This window comes from Adiantum capillus-veneris, chromosome 25, assembly GCF_014529385.1.
Source record: "Adiantum capillus-veneris isolate H3 chromosome 25, ASM1452938v2, whole genome shotgun sequence".
NCBI lineage: Eukaryota > Viridiplantae > Streptophyta > Polypodiopsida > Polypodiales > Pteridaceae > Adiantum > Adiantum capillus-veneris.
In genome coordinates, this window is record NC_140955.1 from 143,532,483 (window position 1) to 143,549,635 (window position 17,153).

Sequence of the window (17,153 nt, forward strand, 5' to 3'; positions counted from 1 at the left end):
AAAGACGCATGGAGCCATCCTTCTTTTTTACCAATAAGACTGGAGCGCCAAAAGGACTTTTGCTGGGATAGATATGACCTTTATCCAATAAATTGTCGTTGAATTTCTTGAGATTCTGAATATGAAACGCGATAAGGAGCTCGAACTGGAGGAGGTTGTTCGGGAATCAAATCGATTGTATGATCCACAGGACGACGAGGAGGTAATGTAGTTGGGAGCTCATCTGGAAATAAGTCCATGAATGGTTGAAAGAAGGACTGTTGCAAGTAAGCAGTGGGTGATGTTGAGGATTTTGGTGTTTCTTCCGTTTCTGCTTCTTTTTCTCACAACATAACCAAGGCTGTTGCACAATCACGCTTGCGAACCAAACGCTTAACTTGTTGTCACAAGACGGGCACCACGTGCCAATAGAAAAGAATAGACTGAACTGTTAGGTGCAACGGAATGAATGTTTGAACTTTGCTCAAGATGAGTGCTTTGAACTGTGCTCAAGGTTCCTTTTACTTACGGAAGGGAGAGCCTTCTGTTCCTTTAGTGAGAGAGTGCAATGGACACAAACAAAGTGAATGGACACTGTGAATGGAAGTATATGAGACTGAGAGATAGAGAGAGAAGAGAATACGACACCAGAGACGTAAAACCCTCCTTCGAAGGCCCCACTCTCGTCGGCGAGAGTGGTCTACTATTGATTGCACAAATCTCTACAATGCTTGGACTTGCCGACGATGTCGACGACGATGAGGATGACGACGAGACGGACTGAAATTTGGAAACTCTAAGGGCTGAAATCTGCAAATCTTCTATCTGCTGAATTCTGACTCTATGTCGATGACGACGGCGATGACGACGATGCAACGACGACGCGCTGAAAACGCAGATGCTGAAATCTGCGTTTTCCGGGCTGAAACTGTAAACCTTGCGGAAACTGACCGTGCGGCGAGAAACTGCTGCAAGAAGGTGAGATCTGTGAGGTTCGGGACTTGATCTGCGGTGTCTAAGGGTGAGCATGAGAAGAGGCAGCAGGAGCCCAAGCTCAACAGGCAACTTCTCAGCAAGAACCTTGGTGGCATTGTCTCCTCCAAGCAAAGACCCCTAGCGTTTCCATCATCAAGCATCCTCGCAAGGCATACTCAGCCCTAGCGTTTCTCCTCCTAGCCTCATCGCCATACAGTCCCAGTCTCTAGCGTTTTTCCTCCAAGAATGCTCTGCAGCCTTGGCGTTTTTCACAAGACCTAGCGTTTCCAGATTTGCAGCCTCAGCCATGGCGATTTTCAGCAGATGATGACCTGCAGTTTTCAGCCCTAAAGATCAACAGTTTTCAGCCATGAAGACCAGCAAGGGCAGCGTTTTTTCTTGCGTTTTCAGCCGCAGCAGAATTCAGCCTATCAGCATTTTTGGACAGCAGATAAAGAGTAGCAGATTTCAGCCATAGCGTCGGTCTCGTCATCCCGGTCGTCGACATCGACCTAGCCTAGACTTGCATCAGTCATATGCATCCTCATTGTACCAGTTTGTGCAATCAATAGTAGACCACTCTCGCCGACGAGAGTGGGGCCTTCAGAGGAGGGTTTTACGTCTTTGGTGTCGTATTCTCTTCTCTCTCTATCTCTCAGTCTCATACACTTCCATTCACAGTGTCCATTCACTTTGTTTGTGTCCATTGCACTCTCTCACTAAAGGAACGGAAGGCTCTCCCTTCCGTAAGTAAAAGGAACCTTGAGCATAGTTCGGAGCACTCATCTTGAGCTTTTACTTACGGAAGCAAGAGCCTTCCGTTCCTTTAGTGAGAGAGTGCAATGGACACAAACAAAGTGAATGGACACTGTGAATGGAAGTGTATGAGACTGAGAGATAGAGAGAGACGAGAATTCGACACCAGAGACGTAAAACCCTCCTCCGAATGCCCCACTCTCGTCGGCGAGAGTGGTCTCCTATTGATTGCACAAATCTCTACAATGCTTGGACTTGACGACGATGAGGACGACGACGAGACGGGCTGAAATCTGGAAACTCTAAGGGCTGAAATCTGCAAGTCTTCTATCTGCTGAATTCTGACTCTATGTCCATGACGACGGCGATGAGGACGATGCAATGACGACACGCTGAAAACGCAGATGCTGAAATCTGCGTTTTCCGGGCTGAAACTGTAAACCTTGCGGAAACTGACGGTGCGGCGAGGAACTGCTGCGGGAAGGTGAGATCTGCGAGGTTCATGACTTGATCTGCGGTGTCCAAGGGCTGAAAACTGAAAACACTGGTTCTAGGGATGATTCCGTCGCGAAGATCTGCAAAAACGCTGAGGAGTCAGGCTGATGCAAAAATGCTAGGGCTGATTTGTCTTGATCTGCAAAAACGCTGTTGATTTTCTGGTGCAAACTTCTAATGCTAGGGCTGATCTGTCTTCTGCTGTCTCGTCGGGAATCTGTAAGTGCAAAAACGCTGGCTGATCTGGGCCAAAAACGCTAGGCTTATGATGTGGAGCAAAAACGCTAGGCCTCTTGGGGGTTTTGCTGAGAAGTTGCCCGTTGAGCGTGTGCTCCTGTTGCCTCTTCTGCCAATTAGTGCTAGTCTAGGTTTGCTTATATACAAACTTACTCAATTTGCCCTACCTACTTTCCAACAAAAGTCACTTAAAAATAATAAGTGAAAAATGTCAAAAATAGGTAAAATAGGCTAAATGCACTGGAAAATTCCCCTGAAGGATTTTGATGGGAATGCTTATGATCATGCTGTGTGCAACCAGAGGATATGCATCTACACTAAGTGACTGGTCATGCACGGTCTGCGAACAGACTCACAAAAGTGCCAGATTACTTCTAAATGTAGACTGACTGGACTGACTGAACCCTTGTCGTGCTGTAGCTTGTCCACGGACACATAGGGTTGGACGTGTCACGTGATATCCCCTCCTTTTCAAAGTGAGGTACTGGTACCGAATTGTATGGCGTCGAGGGAGATCGCCAATAATATCCGGAATCCTGGAAAGGACTCTTCGCCGGCCCACTCTGATGTGGGGGTCGTGCGGTACTTGAACTTCATAAAGGTATGCAACGCTTGCTTTTTTTGGGCCGGGCCGAAAGCGACACAAAGTCTTTTGTGGCTCCTTCAATGCTTCAACTTCATCGAGAGTCATGCTTCTTTCTTCGTCAAGAATCTCCATGGCTGAAAATTCCCGAAACCACTCCCAACACAAAAACATGAACATACCCATTCAATGTAAAGTGAGTGGAAAAAATCTTGTCTTCTTAAAGACTGTGCATGCAATGTAGATGAACAAAGAGACAGAGTGCCAAACCGTTCACCACACACACGCATACAATGAGATCGAATCTTTCTCTTAGGATCTAGAGCAATCAACTGTGGCAATTCACAACGGAAATGCCCATGCTTGGTGCTCATACTTCCTTGTGCTCTTTCTACAAATGTATCATGCCAAGGAAGAGACACGGAATGTGACTTTCTTCAATGCATACTTTTCAGCTTTTCATGAACAATCCGCATACATTGTGCTCATTCATGAGTGAAACGTGCTCAACATACAATATGTCATGCCTAGGAAAAGGGATCACATAAAGACGATGACTAAAATACAAGAAACGATCACGAATGAAACACTCGTACAATGCGTGCATATGAATCATGCGAACATACAATACTTCCTATGAGGGTTCTTTGGACCTAGGCTCGAGAGCCAAGATCGATTCTTCCTGAGGGGGTTCTTTGGACCTAGGCTCGAGAGCCAAGATCGATCCTTCGTGATTGATCGAATCTGCAACGAGGTCAGATTCGCTAGAAAAAGAATCAACTAACACATCATCCTTGTGAACAATCACGTCATCTTCATGCAACTCATCATGCTTCTGAGAAATCACATCTTGATCATGCAAATCATCATGCTTGTCATTGTCATCCAAATCATCATGCTCATCATTATCCTTCAAATCATCATGCTTATCATCATGCAAATCTTGTGTATCATGCTCTAAAGAAGATGAGACCGAGAGAGTCTCCTTCTCCTGAATCTGTGCGAAGTGCGCCTGCACAATAGAAAAGAGTCGCAAGAACTCTTTCATGTGTTGGTCGCTCTGTTCTTGTCTTGCTTTGGCTGCCTTTATTTCTGCTTCTCTTTCTGCTTTTCTTTCTGTGTGTGTGCGATCCATTTCTGCTTTTCTTTCTTTGCATTCACGATCAAATTCTACCATTCTTTCTGCTTGTCTTGCTTCGCGTTCTAACTTCCTTTCCATAAACATCTGTCCAAAGCCACCATAGGAGTTAGTGCAATCCTTGACGTAGATGGGGAAGGGGGAGGGTTGGAAAAGCCTCCTGGTGGGGAAAATTCTTCTTCGCCTCTCTCATGCTCATCACCTCCAAGCGAAGTATCCATTCCGCTTCGAGTGATGACCATCCATTGAAGTCTTGGGTTCTTGTGGTCTTTGGTTCTTAAGTTCACGAGGAACTTGGGTTCTTGAGTTCTTGAGGTTCTCTTTCGCTTGCAATCTGTGTTCGAGAAGGATCTTCTCGTCACCCGAGTTCTACTCTTTTCCGCGGGCGACCCCTTGGCGGCCTTGCGCTCACACCAAGGTTGCTTTTTCCCACCTCACGTCGATTGGCCGGCCGCTAAGTGCATTGGTATGAGAGCTCAGTTCTTTGGAAGTGTTCGGTATCATCACTCAAGGAAAGAAGCACAAAGAACCACAATAATTTTTTTTGCTGCTTGTGATCGCACGTAACCCAAGACCACTTGGGCGTGTCGATCCCTAATCTGTGTTTTTAAGAGTGACAGGTAACCCAAGAAAGAAGGGCTTGTCTAGTCTCCCCTGAGTACATGGTTGAAGCATGAAAACTGCCAGATGACACATTGACCGGGACGACCAAACTCGTACGGAACTAGCCCTCGGGGAAACTTAAACTGCTAATATCTTAGCAACCAGAACTCCTATTGCCGATCTGAAAAGACCGACACGCTCCATAAAATGATTACTTCAGCCCCGTGCATTCATATCAACTTTGACCCTTCATCAGCAACTGCCCAATCTGGCCTAGATTTGCACACTGTCACATCTTCAAATTGACATAACTTCTTCACTGTAGCTCCAATTCACGAGCCGTAAAGACAGGCATGGAGAGCACGTCAAACACTTCAAATTTGGCTTATAAAATCACATTTTGGCAACATCACTACAACTCGGCTTGCAGGCAATAGCTCCATTTCTAGGCACCAGAACCCACATTTAGCATACATCTTAGTCCTCTTGCTGACATAACAGCTCCTAACATTGTTCATAAGTTTGGCAAAAACATCGAAAATGTATGCAGATTTGCATCTTTCACTGCGTGCCCGCAAAGTAGCACGACATCCACCCCCTCTAAACTTGCACATCCTCCGGTATGTGCTCATCTTTAGAAGTCCTCCAAGGTAGCATCTTCATTAGAAGACACATCTTTATCATCAAAATCCCCATCTTCATGCACATTGAAGTCTCCATCTCCAATCTGAAGCTCTGCATCCCTTTTTCTATACATTTATACATGTTTACCTGCAATTGGAACCGTTAACTCTGTACCGTCCATTTCACGTAACTTGTAGGTAGCATTAAGAAAAGCATGTTTGACCACATAGGGGCCAAACCACCGCTTAACCATTTTGCGCATAGCTGTGTACTGATTATCTAAACTGCTATCATAAACAAGAACCCAATCTCCTTCTTGAATAGCGTTTGGTCTCAGCCTATGTCGTTTGTCAAAAGCATCGCTGTTCTTTAAGCGAGCATTCCTTAGTTTTTCCCTTGTAGTTTCCACTTCCTCATCTCTCCTTTCTAATTGCTAAATTCTCAAAGCAAGTAAATCTTCTCTGCTCATCTCTATATCCCAAGGCTACTCCATGTAGTTATTGCCTCCTCAAGAGGCATTACAGGTTTTTGACCATACATCAACTCTGATGGCATGAACCCTGTAAGAGTACTATGTGTGGTACGGTCTGCCCATAAAGCATATGGTAGCAATCGAGGCCAATCACCAATATGTCCTTTGCATGCTTTAGCCAACGCCTTGATAATGGGGGGATGTCCCCTCTCACTTTTGCCATTTCCTTCCGGGTTATATGCGGTAGTGAGAGAGAACTCAATACCCAGACGAGCAAAAAATTATCTGGCCTCATTAGCATCCAGTTCCCCTCTATCCGCAATAATTTTACCGACACATCCATATCTACATATTACATCTTCAAGTAAAAACTTGCATACTGCACTTGTAGCTTTGGTTCGCAAAGCCCTCCCTTCAACGGGGGTTTCTAATCACCGAGCAAAAAAAACCGAGCAAAGATAAATTTGAGCAAATTGATACAAGAGCAACAATGGTGAAAGAAAAAAATTATGCCATGCACATTACTTTCACTACCACAAATTTGACACTTAATCAACAAAAAATGAGATTTTAGAACCATTATGAAAATTGAATACTGAAAATTAAATACTCAAGACACAAGCAATCTCTTCATATTCGAAACATATATAATTCAATTCCATGTGGCATACCTCCACTCAAAAATAGCCCACCAAAACTTTGACACCTAGATTTTGCAAAAAGTCAACACACAACCTCATAAGCCTACAATGCTATCCAAGAATGTCCTAAAGCCTGTAACAACTCCACTTTGTTAAGCAAACAAAAACAATTTCCTAAAGCAAGCTGAAACAAGTTCTCTCTCTCTCTCTCTCTCTCTCTCTCTCTCTCTCTCTCTCAGCTTCATAGTGCCCTCGAGCTGCCTTCCCTTTTCCCTTGCCAGCAAGCTATGGATGCACCCACTGCAACTACATCGATGATGGATGTAGTGGCAATGATGAAGTGATGTGCCCAATGCATGATGAGCTCAAGCAGACCCAACTACCTTATGACCATCTCATTGAGATTCTGAGGTATGATTTGTCTATTTCTTTTTACCAGACTTGACTAACAGTAACTCCATTTTAAGATCTGCTAAGAACACAAGAGACGGTCCCATTCTATGAGGCTCATGTGAAACAGGTAGATGCTTAGCTATTTCTTTGCTCAGTTGTGGCAAAAGTTGATTCCTATAGACTGCTTTACTCAAACAGTTTTATAAAAAGCAACATTCTTTAATAGAATCTTGCAAGTGCAAATTTGGACTTGCTTGGATGGACAAGACCATGAAAGGGATTGAATGGATAGCTCTAGCCTGAAGAATGAGAAAAGCCAACAAAGGAAGCATAGAAGGTTGTCAGCTCCTTTCAAAATGGTTGCATCAAATTGAGAGTGGTCCTTTGGAAGTTAATACTTCTGAAGAGAACTCGATATTTGTGCTTGAGAGAGAAATTGACAGAGTCAAAATAATAAAGAGCGAGAAGATACTCGTTCTGGAACAGATACTAGCTTTCCAAGACAAGAAAGAGAAAGGTAAAGTGAACGGTGGTTCTTAGTTAAGAACCATCCGGCATCGAATGCGAAATGGATGGAGGAGGAGGACCTAACAGATACTCCTCAGATTTGGAACTTTACCTCGATGCTTTTGGTCTAGCTGTGCCTATTCCAGAGTTCCCACAGATCAACGGGTGGAATCTGGTGCAGGCGGTACTGCACAAGAGAGGAGTTACTCCGCTCCTTTGTCACAGATTATGTGGATGGAATAATGTCACTGATTTCCTTTTGGACTTAAGGGATACTGATGTGCTGACAGTATTCCGCTGGATGACTTTATGAGAGAAGTACTTCAAAATGGGACTCCCGGAAATAATTACTCGCACAGGACAGTGCTTGAGTCGAAAATCTCTATTGACATGATCGCAATATGGGATCAGTTAATCCGACATCAGTGAGGTCCGGTGTCACGAGGATGTGGCAGTTATTAACCATGTCACAGAGATGTGGCAACTGCTAACCTTGGTTGTTGGTTTCTTTCCAATGGGGTTTATTTTATTTGTTTTGAGACCCTCTTTTTGAAGTAGCAAACGGTCGGACATTGTATGGCCAATGTGAACGGTAGATTCACCCGCAGACGGGAAGTGGTCGGCACTGGAATTCGTATGGTAAGAGGATGTCTAGGCTCAGAGCAAGATCATATAGGTCCCCCCGTCGCACTTAGCAAGTTGGTGGATACGAGGAAGTGAACTCAATTAAGGCGTAAAGTCAAGGTGGGACTACCAACAAAAAGTATCCGACAGTTGGGCCACATTGCACTTTTGGATGCGGCTCCAATGAGGATAGATGGTCAGAAGACCAGTGGGAACCCAACGGAAGCATCTCCTAAAATTTAGGGAATTGCTATTTTGGGCCGCGAAATGTGTTCGCGTCATTACCTCCGGTATGACTAGGGGAACACTTTATAACTCTGCCGCGAAGTCAACTGACGCGTCGGTTGGGATATTTTTAAGCGGCGAACCCGAAACGGGAAAATGCTTGAAAATGCGCCAAGTGTCACATTTTCGTGAACTTTCCTCTTGCAGAAAAATGGGCGCTGATTTTTATGCTGGGAGAGGCCTCATTTCAGCTTTTGGTCACAGGTTAAGAGCTATGGAGTGCTTCCTTTCCCTCTCATGTACAATGTGGTGCTAGGAGTGATGCCCTGCACACTACACATTGCTCTCTCTCTCTCCCCTACGTGCAGTTATGTGATGCCCCACAAGAGGGCTACTCATTTGACTGATGTACAGTTGTGTGGGTTCATGCTTTTGTGCTGAGGCAAGAGCCTCCTTGAGCAGGAACAGGGGTAGCTAACTGCTGCTCCAAAGCAGGCACTGGTGAGGGTCATAACCTCACCGTACAGGTGCAAAATCAGCGCTGTGTATGCGCTGTAAATTCACTGTTTTTCAGCCATACGGACGCCAGGACCATTGGGAATTGTGCCCCACTGGCAGAGGACAGTTAGGACACTGTTTGGGGCTGAAAACAGGGCAAAAACCAGTAAATACAGCGTGCTGAATTTACTGTTTTTGGGCAGGAATCAGAGGGTATACGCCAGTGCAAGTGAGTTCTAGCAGGGGAATTGGTTTCGCGCAAGTTTTGGGGCTGTTATGTTGCCGAAATTTGGCCAAATCAAATGGTATCTAGGTGGATACACGTGAAGGATTCCCAAGACCTTACCTTGTAATTTACCCTCCTAAAGAATAAAGAAATACTGAAAGGGGCGCCAATTTTGGGGCCTATAGGTTGTCGGCGTCTGCTCGGAGCATTCTAGCTTCCGAGCCGTGTGTGTATTCAAGTGTTAACTCCCGTCGCAGGTTCTCTTTGCAAAGTGCTCTGTGTGTGTGTATAAAGTAAAGAATTTCGGGTGAAAGCCAACGCCTACCACCCTACGGGCCGGTTTCATCCGGGATGGATCTAGATGCGATTACTAAATACGTTGTTGGTAGTCATGGTCGAAGATTTGGAATGAATTCTTATGTGATGTGATCTGAATGTGATGTTATGTGATGTGACTGTCGTCTTTGTACAAGTTCTGGATTCGTGTTGTCTATTGCGTCGGTACTTAAGAGTCAGTGTCTATTGAACTAGTTTATGGTTTGTGTGATTGTGCAGGTGTAATTGAGGGCAATTACGATTCTTTCAAGAGGGGGGTAGATCACAAATTAATGACGTGGCATGACCAACTGTGGACAGATGCTGGCATGGACAGACAGTACGGCAATTGATGTTGCAGACAATACGGACGTCCGAAAATTGCACTGACAGGCTGTTGACGTGGCAGTACAGACCCCCATAAAACGCGCTACTGATGTGGCAGAAATGTACAGAGTTCCGCAAAAAGCGTTGATGCTTTTGAGCGAGTTTTTGGGGATTATTGCTTTTGGAACCCTCTGCTTTTGAGTTTACTGCTTTTGGGGCTCTGCTTTTGGCATTCCTTGTGAGGATTAAAAGAGTCCCAAGGGCCTCACTCTACAGAGCATCTGGATGCAGAGTCTGAGAGCCGAAGACCCGCAGGAGTTGTAACTTCAATCAAGCATTAATATAAAAATATATACCGAAAGGGGCGCCAGTCTTTGGGGCCAATACCTCTGAGCACGCTCATGTGCCGTGTCGGATTCTTTGCTTGGGGTGCCCAAGCCTGTGACAAAGTCCATGGAGCTTGCCAGATAGGGCGGTGTTTATGTTGCTAGTGGCAAAAGATAGAGGGATTGCACTCAAAATCGTGCTAAAAGCAAGGATCGTAGGAACTCTTGTCGTAAATCTAAAGGTTCTTTGCGCAATGTTGAATGCTATCATTCCCATAATAAGAAAGGGCATTGAAAGAAAGATTGTTGTGCATGGCGAAGAGACAAAATAAATTCTGAAGACATTAAGAAATCTGACAATGACGGAAAGGGCAAAGCTAGAATTGAAGTGCTCAATATGGTAGAGTCTTGTAAGGCTCCACATGTGCTTGAGGTCCTACATCCCTTAGATGTTCTAGTCTTTACAGGAGATCTTAGCCCATACGCTCTTGTTGCAAAAGATGAGCCATGTTCTTTGTAAGTCCAGCCTTGTAATCCAAGTTTTGTAATCGAGTTTATTAATCAAGCATAAAGTTTTTCAATCAAGATCAAGTTTATAATCAAGTCTCAAGCTCTTGTTAATTGTGAGTGCCTCCTCTCACTCTCTTCTAGCTCAAGACACGCTCATAACACTAACATTTACATTCTCCTGTCATCCAAAATTCTCCTCATAATGTGTCATTCTTATAGCAAGAAGAACATCGTCACTGTCAAAACTACCTGAAGGCATAGTAGAATCCTGAGGGACCCTAGTGGGTTTAGGAGATGGAAGTGGTACCTCTGCCGAAGATAATGGCACACGCGCGTGCACAATTTTTCCAGCTTCACCATCTCCACTTAAAAGATAGCCCTCAGTTGCACATGCCAAAATTTCCCTCCTTTCCTCGTGCTATCCGTGCCTATAGGACTGGCATCCTCATTTCATCCAATCCGTGATGGAATGACCCAAGTGCTATCAGCCTATCAATGCTGACTGTTTGCCATTTAAGAGGTGTGTAAAGGTCCTTGGTGATTACGAGTTTGACTTTGAATATAGCTTAAATATTGTGTGAGTTGACAAATTGTTTTATCTCTTGCTTTTTATTTCAAGCCTTCATATACTGTCTTTCTGTTACCTTTGGCCATTGTTCTTGATCTTTTTAACTTTGATTGTTAAGAAATTAACTCTTTTTGGAAAAAAACATGTGACACTGATCTTGTCTCGAACACGGCCTGCCGCCCAGTGCTGAAACCTAACAATCATGCCTGAAGTATGACCTAGCTATTTGTCTTTGACTGGCAGGTTGATTGATGCAAATGAGACCTGTATGTATGCTGAGATCCGCACAAGAATTCCAGACACCATACCAAGAGATTTCAGTGTGGAAGATGATAGTGCTGTTACTCCTCAAAGTTTTGCAGTTAAGGTATCCATACTGCTATTTGGTTGTCAGAATCTGGAAGACATCATCAGGTGTGACAAGCATAAATAATTTTGTCACATTTTTTTGAGCAGTCAGCTGCATTGAAAGAAGCTATTGATGACTTGGAATGGCCTGGTTCAAGCATACAATTAAGTTTATGTCCAGATCCGCCAAGTGTTATTTTTCGGGGTGAAGGACATGGGGACTTGCAGGTATGTGTTTTACTGTTTAGTTCAATTATCTACAGCTTTGATTTGCTACTCCCTTCCATGATAAAATCGGGTTCCTTTTCTTTTACTCTCAAAGGGTTCTGCAGTGTTTTGGGCTTGCTACTTCATGTGGGTGAATACTACGCATGGTATCTATACCTTCCTAGGGTTTGTGTCCTTAAGTGGTGATTAGTTCCAGAAGTAGCTTTATTGGGATTTTGAGAAGAGAATAATATCTCTTGTCAAGTATCTCTATGTTCTTTCTTGGGCAAGTATTGTGAGATTATTGTTTGTGACTGATCCTGGCCCTATTGCTTGAAGGACAGTGTCCTTGTTATAAACTGAGGTAATGTGAATATGTTCCTCAGAAACATATATTTGTTCATTTTTATGAGTTGAATGGAAATCAGTGGTTGCGTGAACCTGCTAGTATGAGTCGCTATCAGCTCTAATGACAAAATCAACTAGCTTTGGAAGAGTCTTTCCAAATAGGAATCGTTAGAGTAGGCATGGCAGGGAGTTTATTGTACATCCTTTTGTTGAGTTCAGTATAAATTGGTATGCAACAAAAGATAATTTTGAGGCATTGTTTTCCCACAGATAGATTTTCTGTATAATGCGCAAGGGGACTTGTTTATTGCTTTTCAGTGCAGCCATCCCACTTCATATAAGTAAGTTCTATTTGAGTAGTTGGTTGTCTTGTACTCGAGCCTTCCCTCAAAGTCATCGCCGAACGTGAATAGTATTTAATCAGTTCTATTATTCCATTGTACCACAGATACAAGTATAAATTTCTCAAGGCAACAACAGCAAACATTCCTGCTCACATTTTGAAGGATAATAGGGGAAGCAAATTAACGATAAGCAGCTCGGGATTGCTCAAAGTGCAACATCTGATTCCAGTCCGACTTACAGCTGCACAGCAGCAACAGATGGATACTGGTACTAATCAGCAGCAGAGCCGAGTATCTTACATTGAGTTTTATGTGATGCCGGAGGAAGAGAATGATCAAGATATGCATTAGCGGCATTGGGTCATCAGCTTGCGTAGTGTGATACCATTGCTAACAACGACACATGAACCGGCTCATCATTAGCCCACGGTCCCACTGTCAGCTGTATGTTGTGCTACATAGGACTGAAATTTCATGAAGAGAGCCGGCAATGGGTCTAGGAGCGGTTGATCTAAGAGCCTCCTTTGCAACACATGGATTGTTGCGCTCCGAATCAAAGGTGCAGCATGAAAGTTTTGCTTTCTTTGTACATGTCTGATCTTGTTAACAACTTCAAGGGCCATCTAAAACTTTCATAAGGAGTTTGCGCACGTTTTTGAAGTGTATCTTCCTCGCAAATTTGAGTCCCCTTTATCGCCAACATCTGCCACCTTACTGAAAAAGAGGTTGAATGAAGAACTTGAACCTGATTAATGCATATTATGATTCAGAGAAATTCCTTGAGGATGTCTAAAAATGCACAAAACAGTCCTTTCATTATGTATTGATGCTGCTCCATTGCTAAATCTCTTTTTGTTTGTTTTTTTTATTTTTCCGCATGAAAAGATCCCTCTGTTAGTTTTTGAAAGTGCCCAATGGGCTACATCTCCCCAAGACAGAGGAAGAGGGTACAATGCACAAGGGAAAAGGGAGACACTACCATGCTGAAAATTAAATATACAGTGTTTAAAACACAAAATGAAAAGGGGGGGGGGGGGAGAGAGATTTTCAGAGCCTGTGTGAGAAGCATCGACTAAAGCCTCCTTTTGCTTCTTTCCTACAAAGAACTTGAGCAAGCAAGGGCACAGACAGTGATAGACGACTTCCCTTGGATACGGCCTTACCCACCTTCTCTCTAATAAGTTTCTCAATAGCAAGCTGATTTTCGTGTCTCATATTGGTGATCCAATATGCTTCAAGTTTTATGTGCTTTAGTGGTATGTTGAATTAAAGTGAGAATAGAATCACTTACACTCATGATAATGCACATAATGCATCAACATTTCTTCTCTTCCAAGAATGTAGAAGAGTAGCATCATCTAAAGGAAAACTTGGATTTTTTGGAGCAGACTTTGGGTCAACACCATTTTTCCGCAACATTGTATCTAGTAATTACAAATCTAGAGCTGCAAAAAAAATTTAATATTTACAAAATGTATTTGGTGCCATCAAGCTTGACTTCCATGAAGGTTGGAGATAAATGCGTAGCGGAGCAGTACCAACAACAACAATTGAAGATATTGACATAGTAAGGGTTTTATTTTGTAAGGTAATATACGATGCAAAGTAGATTAGTGGAGAATCAAAATTTTACATTAGCACTATTTCAAAGCGATGGCATCATCCACCCATGGACTCTCAAGGTAGAGCTTAAATAGCGATAGAGACAACTAGAGCTAGTAGGCAGGAATATAAGGAACTGGTTATCTTTTAATATAGGATGCTATGGTTCATTGAGATGCCCTCCTTATATAGTGCTATAGATGGATGGTAGATAAGTGTGTGTGTCATGTGTAGTATTGACTATGCCAACATACCATCTACGGTCATCGACCATTGATCACCGACTATCGGCCATGGTACTAATGACATATACAGATTGCCTAGTATCGTAGAGAGTATTCTAGGGATATTATTTTAAAAATTTTTCCACCGGGGCTTGGGCTCTCAAGGTAGCTCCATACTATCTACAATCACAAATAAAGACCTCATCAACATGTAAGCTAGAATCCACCAAATGTATACGCACTATTGGTGGCTTCTCATATGGAGGACCTTACAAATTGTGTAGCATACATTATTGTTGGCAAAACTGATAGGTGGGCATTGCAAGTAGAGGGTACCTTGCATGGTGGCGTAGGTGAGCATGGTAGCCTGTATAGCACAACATGGTTCAATGGGTGAGGGAGGACTTGCATCTAGTGATTTTGGATGTGTGTCTCAAGATAAAAGTGTCCATGCAAGGTTTCCCTTGGTGAGTATGGTGTGCCATAGAATAAGGTGGCGAAGTGTAATGGTTGTGAGGCTTGTATTTGAAAAATGGGCCATTTACAGCTAGTATTCACACAATATTTGGCTTGCAACCAGTGCATATGGGTAAAAGTTAGGAGTTTGGACGTGGGATGATTGTCGTGTCAATGGATGGTCGAGGTCATAGTTACTGGTGGTTAGTACACCGTGAGCAATGGTTGCTACTGGCAGTGGAGCTGCCATGCATATCCCACTAGTAATAGAAACCACTATAATTTTGCAGGGTTTTGGGAGAGAGAGAGAGAGAGAGAGAGAGAGAGAGAGAGAGAGAGAGCGACCGAGCATGGGAGAGTTATTGTCTCCTTTCTGCATGGCCGTCCAAAGAAAGTGGGAAGCTGCAGCTTTCATAGTCATACACCAAGCAAATTTTTCCAAGCAAATGCAATGTTGAGTGAAACCCATGAAAATATCTTCGAGTATGGGTGTACGAGTTTAGAAAATAACCCGAAATTATTATAATAAGACAATTGTGTATCTTGGACTAAACAATAATTCACCACAAAAGGCTATGATTAAAAAAAGAACTATCCCCTTTTTATGGAAACAAGATTGGCTAAAATAATGTGGCATTTGGCATGCCAAAGCAAAGTAGACACTTACCGAAAAGACAAATATGGTGAGTGTATCACTGAATACATTCTTGCTTCCAAATTGAAAGGCATTTTGGGGCCCAAAAAAGGATCAGAGTATATGTGGAGTAGGAGTATAGCTAGAAAGTTTCCTTCAACCCATTCTCTTACACTAGCCCACTTCTCTCTCTCTCTCTCTCTCTCTCTCTCTCTCTCGTAATGAGTTCTAAGTTCAAGACCCTTCAAGTAATTCTTTGCTCTGTATCTTAGGATAATCTCGCATAGATACGATGAGCATCCGGCCTCCATGCACTTTGCAACTAGGTGTTGGCCTCAATGTCTGAGACTCTCACTCCCTCATGGTAGGGATGCCCATTGTTTGGGATCTGATCACAACTAATTAGCCAATGCTCAAAAATTTCCTTTTTCCAAAAACTAGGAAAACCTGCAGATGAGGAATAGTAGAGGTAAATTGACTAAATTTTTATCCTAATTTACACCAAATTTTTTCAAAATTTTGTAGATTTTCTCACCTTCAAATTTATAATTTAGAAGTAAATCTCAAAATTTGTAGGAGGCTTTTTAGCACTATGATCGACACACTGTTCTTAAGTGACTTTTTGTTTTTTGTAGTGTTAAGTGCCCCCCCCCCCCCCCCCCCCCCCCCCCCCCCTCTCTCTCTCTCTCTCTCTCTCTCTCTCTCTCTCTCTCTCTCTCTCTCTCGTGTGTGTGTGGCTGCTCATCGATTGTTTGCACTGCAAGAAGATAGCTCCCATGAGTGCAACAACTAAGGTGTTATCTCTAGCTCTTACCTTCGGAGGGTCATGCTCTGAAATCGTGTGATGTGCTTGCCCAAGTGTGACTATAGGTAGCTGAAGGTTGCCCATATCAAATTTTTATCATTCAAGAGGAGCAGGGGCAGACTCCTAAACAAGGTGATGCAAGCTCACAAAAGGAGCTTCTCACATGCCCTTTTGTTGCCTCTCTAGCTCTCTGATAAGGCCCCGCCTCAAACATGATGAAGATGTGTTGCAGTGAGGCTGGTTGTGTTACACACGGACCTACCATGATGATTATCACCGTTAGACCTCTAGTGCCCCAGCATTGCCCAAAGACAAAAATTATTTAGACCCAACAATCCAAACATTGAGGCAATGTTCAAGCCTCTGGCCAAAAATGCCATGGGTTATGAATGTGATCCACAAAGAACGGTGCTAATAATTGATGACTCTCCTTATAAGGATGTGTTTCACCTGCAAACAGTTGCATTTTCCCATTCGAGTTTGATGGTGATAAAATGGTTGACAATGTGCTCTTGGGGGAGATGCTTCCCTACTTGTACCATCTTGATGAGAGAAGGGATGTGCACAATTTTATTGCTTCTAATTGTTATGGACAGCCCGCATTGACAAATGATAGTGAATATAAAGAAATCAAAGATTACTGGAAGCAACAAAATGATGCTTGGTCAGCCAAGGTGTTCTTTACAAGAAGATTACCTCCTAAAAAATATGAGAAAGGACAAACTATCCTTCAAGACAAATTGGACCGAACAAGTGATAAAAGCCACCACAATGAAGTTTTGTCTTGTATAACTCTACATGTAGTTTAAAGTTTTTTAATGTTAGATTGGCTTTATTATTCTAAAGGAAACCATTTTGCATGGTCCATTGATTTTCCAGTAATCCACTTTATCTTGTATCATGAAAAGTTCGTTTTTAAAGTTTAGTAGCACTGGTCAAGCTAGTATCTTATGGAGAGAGTGATGAGAAGTAAGAGACACCATGTTTATGGTTAGACTCTATTAAAGCATAGGGAGAAGCAAGGTCCACCAATTGTCCAAGCTAAGCATGGAAACTTGAGAAAAGGTCCACCACTTGTTCAAGCTATAAGGTTAGCCACTTGCATTAAATTCCAACACCTATGCTATTGATAAAATAGAGAGTGTTTTACCCTACTTATGATC

The 17,153-nt window shown here is 43.1% G+C and overlaps 1 protein-coding gene across 1 annotated transcript in view; it reads left to right on the plus strand.

Annotated features, from left to right (window-relative positions):
• LOC147425780 (PCNA domain-containing protein) overlaps positions 1-13,088 on the plus strand; it is a 39,424-nt gene extending 26,336 nt beyond the window's left edge. Inside the window, exons 4-7 of the mRNA XM_086499669.1 lie at positions 11,266-11,389; positions 11,479-11,598; positions 12,196-12,266; positions 12,374-13,088. Coding sequence (XP_086355795.1) covers positions 11,266-11,389; positions 11,479-11,598; positions 12,196-12,266; positions 12,374-12,620 — 562 coding nt within the window. The 3' untranslated portion in view covers positions 12,621-13,088. The remainder of the gene's footprint in view (positions 1-11,265; positions 11,390-11,478; positions 11,599-12,195; positions 12,267-12,373) is intronic.
• Positions 13,089-17,153: the final 4,065 nt, after the last annotated feature.